Source organism: Argopecten irradians, unplaced genomic scaffold, assembly GCF_041381155.1.
Source record: "Argopecten irradians isolate NY unplaced genomic scaffold, Ai_NY scaffold_0063, whole genome shotgun sequence".
NCBI lineage: Eukaryota > Metazoa > Mollusca > Bivalvia > Pectinida > Pectinidae > Argopecten > Argopecten irradians.
The window spans coordinates 76,802-85,703 of NW_027187530.1; the positions used below are offsets into that span (position 1 = coordinate 76,802).

General features: G+C 33.0%; 1 protein-coding gene across 1 annotated transcript; it reads right to left on the reverse strand.

Moving 5' to 3' along the window:
• Positions 1 to 1,340: 1,340 nt before the first annotated feature.
• Positions 1,341 to 5,307, reverse strand: LOC138311610 (soma ferritin-like). Its single transcript, XM_069252893.1, has 4 exons — positions 5,075 to 5,307; positions 4,169 to 4,315; positions 3,602 to 3,727; positions 1,341 to 1,808 (listed from the first exon to the last, which is right to left on the reverse strand). Exons 1-4 carry the CDS (start codon positions 5,177 to 5,179, stop codon positions 1,668 to 1,670), a joined length of 519 nt encoding a protein of 172 aa, XP_069108994.1. The 5' UTR covers positions 5,180 to 5,307; the 3' UTR covers positions 1,341 to 1,667.
• Positions 5,308 to 8,902: the final 3,595 nt, after the last annotated feature.

Genomic DNA, 8,902 nt, shown 5'->3' on the forward strand with positions numbered 1-8,902 from the left:
TCATTCATTTGAATAAATTCGGTAGCCCTTCATCGCAGCATGCTACACATGACACCAAATATCAGTATCATGGGTCAATCGGTTATTGAGAATTTATTTGAATGAAAATATTATGCACGGCACAGAGAAGACAAGACATGATGCACAATGACAGATGATGACTAATAAAAGGCATTTTGCAGATAGTTGTGCCAAGTTTGTAGCAAAAATCTGCTGTAAATATTTGCTGCAAATCGGTGGCAAATATTCAGAATGTTTATGCAAATAAGTTTTCTCACAAATATTTCAAGCAAAGTTGAGGCCACATTGCAGCAGCTTTGTCACAAACAGTTGCTATGCAATGGTTTCAACATGTTCATTACAATTATGAATTCTGCTGTTCTTGTCATTTGAGTGTGATTATCAACACATACAAGTGCATATTTGTGTAAATAAAGAAGTTTGGATTATATTGTGTTGGTTGCTTTTGAAGATGTATACATCTGTATATCCTTAATATTTGTCAGAAACATGAAGGAAAATAACAGTCCAGCTATTTCAATATCCCAACTTAGCACATTAAAGAATTTTCTGCCTTTACAGGTAGGTATTAGTCATATTTTTACGAGTAAAAAACATAAATTTCTTCTACAAAATAATGACCTTTCATTGTCGCATACATGTACATTTGATACCTTCCTGTAAGGGGAGATAACTGTAATATGCAAACACAGAATAGTTGGAATGTACAATTTTCGCATACAGCAAAAAATAAATCTACCATAATTTGGAAGTCATGAAATGACTTATGATATGCATTTGTTTCCCTAATTATAGATATATGTATAGCACAAAGTGACAGCACATTCAAAACCTACGTACAAGACCAAAATTAACCATTCTCAGTCTCTATACAATGTAGTCTTTGTCTGGCCAACTACTGGAAACAAGGGGAAGGAAATCTGATAAGTCAGATTAAATAATATAACATACTGCTTCAAACAGAAAATGAACTATTTGTAATTTTTTAAACAATATTTAATACCAAATATAGTTTTCCTGAGAGCCACATTCAACTGGCACAAAAACAAGTTATTACAATACCGATATACATGTAAACAGTTCTTTGACAACAAACGTTTACTCAAAATAAAGCAAAAAGACTGGTATATATTATAAAATATTGTATATCAAAAAACATTGAAAAATACTTTGGTCCACAAGAAGTTAAATAGAATGGCAAACTTAAAGAATGTTGTCTATGGAGTATGTATTATTATTCTTGTATTTGAGTATATATATAGTTTTGTGAAAGAATATCCAAATTGTTGATTATAAATATAGTATTTCCTAGTTTAAAACTGATCATTTGCTTTGTTATGACAATTCAAAAATGAATCTGCACAAACAACATCTACACTTCTGAGCATGGATATGAAAATTCTTAAATAGATTTTAATTTTGGCATCAACATTTTTTCAAAATGATTATCTAATGATTGCTGTTTCTTCCTCTAAGCTATTCATAGACTCAATAGTTTGATAACATAATTTTTTTTTTTATAAAACCTGAAATTTGAAATATTTTTAGAGTTGATATAATACATGATTTTTCAATACATCGAACATGATGACAAAAGGGCTCTCATTGGTCAATAATTTTGTAAGGACAATGTTGATTGGTTGTTCTTAGTCTTGTAGTGTTTCCTTGTCAAACTGATACTCTCCAAGCCCTGGTCCAACCCTCTTTAACTGTGCTATATAATCAGACAGCTGTTTGATAGCCTCCACTTGTTCTGTCAGGAATGTTTCCTCGACAAAGTCTGATAACTGTAAAACAAACAATAAAATCAGAAAATTGTAAACAACAATTTAAGAAAATCCTATGAATATACAATATAAACTTAAATATTAATAGTCCAACCCCTACAAATTAGACACACCTGTAAATCTAACGAGCAATACCAATTAGACACACCTGTAAATTTAAGGAGGATACCAATCTATAGACATACCTGTAAATCTAAGGAGGATACCAATTAGACACACCTGTAAATCTAAGGAGGATACCAATTAGACACACCTATAAATCGAAGGAGGATACCAATTAGACATACCTGTAAATTTAAGGAGGATACCAATCTATAGACATACCTGTAAATCTAAGGAGGATACCAATTAGACACACCTGTAAATCTAACGATACCAATGGGACACACCTGTAAATCGTAGGAGGATACCAATTAGACACACCTGTAAATCTAAGGAGGATACCAATTAGACACACCTGTAAATCTAAGGAGGATACCAATTAGACATACCTGTAAATTTAAGGAGGATACCAATCTATAGACATACCTGTAAATCTAAGGAGGATACCAATTAGACACACTATAAATCGAAGGAGGATACCAATCTATAGACATACCTGTAAATCTAAGGAGGATACCAATCTATAGACATACCTGTAAATCTAAGGAGGATACCAATTAGACACACCTGTAAATCTAAGGAGGATACCAATCTATAGACACCTGTAAATCTAAGGAGGATACCAATTAGACACACCTATAAATCGAAGGAGGATACCAATTAGACATACCTGTAAATCTAAGGAGGATACCAATCTATAGACATACCTGTAAATCTAAGGAGGATACCAAATTAGACATACCTGTAAATCTAAGGAGGATACCAATCTATAGACATACCTGTAAATCTAAGGAGGATACCAATTAGACACACCTGTAAATCTAAGGAGGATACCAATATAGACATACCTGTAAATCTAAGGAGGATACCAATTAGACACACCTATAAATCGAAGGAGGATTACCAATTAGACATACCTGTAAATCTAAGGAGGATACCAATCTATAGACATACCTGTAAATCTAAGGAGGATACCAATTAGACATACCTGTAAATCTAAGGAGGAATACCAATTAGACATACCTGTAAATCTAAGGAGGATACCAATTAGACACACCTATAAATCGAAGGAGGATACCAATTAGACACACCTGTAAATCTAAGGAGGATACCAATTAGACATACCTGTAAATCTAAGGAGGATACCAATTAGACATACCTGTAAATCTAAGGAGGATACCAATTAGACACACCTGTAAATCTAAGGAGGATACCAATTAGACACACCTGTAAATCTAAGGAGGATACCAATTAGACACACCTGTAAATCTAAGGAGGATACCAATTAGACACACCTGTAAATCTAAGGAGGATACCAATTAGACACACCTGTAAATCTAAGGAGGATACCAATTAGACACACCTGTAAATCTAAGGAGGATACCAATTAGACACACCTGTAAATCTAAGGAGGATACCAATTAGACATACCTGTAAATCTAAGGAGGATACCAATTAGACACACCTGTAAATCTAAGGAGGATACCAATTAGACAATCTAGACATTGACACACCTGTAAATCTAAGGAGGATACCAATCTATAGACATACCTGTAAATCTAAGGAGGATACAATCAATTAGACACACCTGTAAATCTAAGGAGGATACCAATTAGACATACCTGTAAATCTAAGGAGGATACCAATTAGACACACCTGTAAATCTAACAAGAAATACCAATTAGACATACCTGTGGATCTCCGTGGGAGTTGGCCAGTCCATGAAGATCGAGAAGTGACTGGTTCACATTTTTCTCCAGTGAGAGTGCCGTCTGCATAGCTTCCAATCCACTTCCCCATTCATCTCTGTCAGGTTTCTGTAAAAAAAAATATTCAACAATTAATTAAAGGAATATGTGACTTACTACATGTAAATCATTATTATATCCTTTTACCATAATAAACACAGAGTCTGTCTTATTTTCAATTTCTTTCTTTTAAACTTTTCTTCAATTCTTAAGTATTACTGTGAATGAATAATAACATTTAATACATTAATTTGTTTGCTAAAATGACAAAAGCTACATCTTGACTGATAGATTTAAAGATATCATTATTTTTACATCTGAATAGAATAGTAGCTACGGTAAGTATATACTGTATTGTAGTGTTAACAATTAATGTACAATGTACATAAAGCATGTTTTAATGCTAACCTATAGCTAGTAGCTTTAAAACGTAACTACATAACCGGATTTTCACTTTATAAACCTGCTACTACTGATGCAAGAACCATTTAGAAATAATATTAATATTACAGCGATGTTCTGAAGAACAATTCGGCCTCCTCTCTTGTTCTGGTACTTCATCAATTTCTCTGCATGTTCACGTTCTTCATCAGAGGACTTTTTAAAAAACTTGCTGAATCCTGGAAGAGCTACATCATCCCGATCAAAGAAAAAGGCCTGGAAAGAAGATGAAAGATTGCTTCATTAGAAAATTTGTGATTTCACATTTGTATTATTAATTGCTAAATTTGACAGCTAACATTTGTAGGTGAAAATTCTGACAACACTATGAATATGCAAATATTTACAGTTTAGTATATATGTATGCAACACCTACACGTGCATTCATTTTGTAAATCAACGTAAAATAATTTTCGTAAATCATCACTATAAGCCCATTCATACGGTAATTACTGACGTCATAATGGCCACTTAAGCCCCGCCCACTGGTCGACTAACTTTGGTGGTTTTTCTTTGTATTACTGTACGTATACAGTTTCAATTTTTAATTAACGATTTCTTCCTAATTTTCCGACCAATCCTTAAATGTCTGTGCGTCCTTTTATTTCTAAATTATGTCTTAGACAACATGAAATATAAAATAAAAGAAACAAGTAGAGCTTCGCTTAAAGCATCTGGCTGCGCCCTTTAAGGCCTTGCCTTCAGTCATATTACCACAAAAACCTGAACGACATCGGGCATTACACTTTATCTCCCCTCGGTAGCTCCGGTTGATTACCACAACTGATTCTGATCAGGAGTTACCTCCCTTCGTTCACAGTTTGAGTTTCATATTATTTATTCATAATAATTTCATTATAATGGGAAAATTTTAAATCATCTACGAGAAATAAGTGAAGTAGGTTTTTAATGTGTAACTTAAATAAAGGCCTGGAAGTTGGCAAACTACAATATCAGTATCAATCATGAACATACCATGGATTGGTAAATGTAGCTTGCGTACAACTCCAAATTGATCTGCTTATTGATGCTAGCTTCACATTCTGAGTGGAAATTTTGCCTTGGCTGAGTCTGTGCCATTTTGAGAACGAAATTTCGCTTCCTGTTGGTTTCTAAAGATAAAGAAATATTGGTCAATTTTGTCTGTACGTACACTGACGCAGCAAGACAAAAGTCAACAACAAAAAGAAAGGGAGAGGAAGTAGATCGCGTTACCTAATTCCGGATCCGGATATATATACGACACGAAATTCCGGTTAAGGATGTACTCCTCTGAGAAGTCAAAATTTTCTTGTATTGCTCATATAGATTTTTGGAAATAGGAATTCATATCATAAAAGAAAATGGAAGAAAAAAGCATATGTCCGTGTGCTCGTTTTTGAGCTAATTGTCACTCAAAGATAGTCTACCTATATATAGTTGACAAAATATTGGATTTTATGGGAATTTTGTCGTTTTGACCATATACATGTACACAAGAGATTAAAACCATAATGTCCTAATGAGGTGTTTGATATGTATGGATGTTTGTAGAAATTTATTTTCCAGTAGTCTTCTTTAAAAATATACCAGTTTTGATTAATAAGACTAATATTTTTCCTCAGAATAACAATATACAAATGTATGTTACCCCTATGCAAAATGCACCATTTTCAGCCAGTTTTGCCAAATCTAACCCTTTATAGAAAAAGTTCTGGTATTAAACTTTTGTTAATATTTTGCATATCAACAGGGAAAGGGTTGTTCTTTCTAAATCAGGCAGAAAAATGGGGGGTCTGTGTGCTTACTTTTTTGCCCCATTTGAATATTTGTTATTTTTCAGTATTTTAGAGTAAAAAATATAAGTGCTCAAATTACCATAAAATGTTAAAATAAAGTGACAAAAGTGTATAATTTCACACATTAATGCTCAATATTTTGATTACCACGAACCCAGTAAAGAGTTACAGCAAATATTAGCTCGATAAAGCTAAAAATATACCGGCGCATTTCAGAAAAAAATGGTAAAATTGTGGCTCTACTCAAAGCGAAAAAAGACACAATTTCAAAATGGCCGCCAAAATTGGAAATGTAATTTTTTGACAAAATATGCAACTGGCAACTTGCTAGAGACATTGATAGATTTTATTTGAAAATCTCATAACTTCTCTGATCTAGGTCGAAACGAGACTTCAACGGGACTAAAAAAACCTCAGAAGAATACAACCTAATTAAACGGCCAGATTTTCTTTTAAATAGATCTAATGGTGTTTTGATTAAACAAGAAGATATTTTGAAAGAAGTACGTAATTTTTACTGAAAACTTAATGATTTACCCTGCATTCACCAATAGATTTTAATTTAACAAACTTTCTCTGTGATGAGATTCCACAACTGTCCCTACCGAGTCAAATAATTTAGAAGGGGAAATAACTTTTAAAGAGGCGAGTAAAAACATTAAAGAATATGAAGAATAAAAAAAAAAGTCCAGGATCTGATGGTTTCACTAGGCCTACTGAAATTTTTAAATGTTTCTGGAAGCAAATAGGTCATTTTGTTGTTAGATCTATTAATTATGGTTATCGAAATGATGAATTATCTGTATAACTCAAAGACAAGGGATTATTATTTACTTGTATTCCAAATGCTGGCAAACCGAAACATTTTTATGTAAAGATGGAGGCCTATATCATTGTTAATATTGAATACAAAATTGCATCAGGAAGTATAGCATATAGGATAAGAACTGCTTTGCATGTTTTACTTTTAGGTATGATATAATGCAATATGCAGAGGAAAAAGATATCTCTGGGATATTTATTGATGATCGATTTTGAAAAAGCGTTCGACTCCGTATCATGAGATTTTATCAATGAATTAAGTTTTGAATGACTTCGGTTTTGGGTAGAAGTATTTTATCTTGGGTGAAAATTTTGAATAGAAATGCTTATATCGTAAGTAATTTGGATAGGTCATAAAAAGTTAAGTCAGGATTCTGTTCTACACACACCTGGACTTACAGTGGGGAAGAAGCAGATTCAAACATTGAAGAAGTTACTTTAGCGTAAATCTTCATGAAATTCTAAAGCTGAATTTTGACAAGAAATTAATTAAGCTGAAATATCTGATAAAAACTTGGAGTAGAAGGTCTTTGACTCCTATTGGTAGGATTCATATTATTAAATCATTACTAGTTATCACAGTTTAATCATCTTTTTATAGCTCTATCCAATAAAAAAAATTATTAAGAAGTTGAATACAACTTTATTTCAATACATTGTATTTATGGAATCACGGATGTGACAAAATTAAGATACATATTGAAAAAAAAAACTAATTTAAAATTAAAACTAAAGGTAAACTGGATTAAAAGGTTATTTCAAACTACAGAAAACTTGCAAGCCATTTTAAAAACTTATATTAACATTGACTTACTGGCAAATTGTTTGTAGCCTAGTGAATATATACTTTTATGTATGAGTGGTTTCACGCTTGCAATTAGAAAGATAATTACAGGTGTTCATTTAGGCATAGATTACATTGCTACTCAATTTTTACCATTGAATTTAATTTCGGAACATACAAAAGTGAAAGGCTCCAAGTATTTTGTTTTACAACAGATTGATAAAAATTAACTTATCACCAGCTGGGAAAAAGAAATGGAACAGGATATTTGATATGATTGGGTTAAAGGTCCGAAAATGGAAATGCACATACGATTGATTTCCGCGAGATAAACTCTTACATACGCTTTGCGTCCCTGCTTTTATGAAATTCAACTTTTTGATTTATGATTTTGGTTTGATTGGTGGCTTTGAAAAACAGACCGGTGAAAAATGTCCGAATTTGCCACATTTAAAAAATTGGGCTGACTTTTCCTAACATATATGGTATTAACTATTAATGTGCTCTTGAAAACAATGGAATACCCACTTACCACATCTAAAACACTGATTCTAAGGCGACCGATTTTGGCCTGATATATGACATCAGATTTCCCGTTCATTTTGGCAATCGTAGTTGGGAAAAACTTGTCTATCTTCGGTTTGGGCCGGTAGGCTCTGGTAGAAACATTGATACGATGTGTTGTTTCGGTATATGGTATCCATTGTTGAAATGCGAAGCAAATTTGTGGCAACAGTCCGTGATGTTCCATGGTTGGGTCTCGCTTAGGTTCCAGGGGATCTTTGTACGTAACTTGCATTGGCTTACCTGTGGCAAGTTACTCCGAATTCTCTCGTCAATTTTAATAAACAAAATGTGTGTTGTTTTCAGGTTCGGTTTGGACCGTTATGTAATGAGTTTATTAGCAGGACACAAACGCAGCATTTGCTTCTTAATTGTATTTGGTTCTCATTTTATCAATAAGTATATATGTAATGATAATTTAGAGAAGGTTGAGGACTATCAGTGAGAATTAATTATTATACGTAATGTGTATTGCATATGGAAAAGTGACTAAAACAATAAGTAAAAGATTAATTTTTAGCATTTACCAATCTATTTACATTTTCACTGCAGTCCCTCTATGTAACCTTACCAAACGCAGTTTGGCAGTCATAAAGACAATGAACTTCAAGCGCTTATTATGACGTCATTATCATTGTGACGTCACAATTGTCGTGCCAGCGATCACGGAAGACGGCTGTTCAAATTGCTGTTCCATCCATGACGATAACGAATGATTAATTCATTATAGATGCAAAATGTCTTGGGATTTCATCATAAACTGGTAACGAAATGTAAATATAAGCATTGAACATCTTTCAGTTAGCATTCATAGCCAATATGAATGCCAACTGAACAGATGCAAATTCAAAATGA

Bases quoted from the DNA above. Each gene is read 5' to 3' on its own strand.
- LOC138311610 (XM_069252893.1), bottom strand. From the start codon at position 5,179: ATGGCACAGACTCAGCCAAGGCAAAATTTCCACTCAGAATGTGAAGCT. The intron at 3,728-4,168 runs GTAATATTAATA...TTTTTTTTACAG, and splicing joins TTGTTCTTCAGAACATCGCT to AAACCTGACAGAGATGAATG. The intron at 1,809-3,601 runs GTATGTCTAATT...TTTGTTTTACAG, and splicing joins ACTCCCACGGAGATCCACAG to TTATCAGACTTTGTCGAGGA.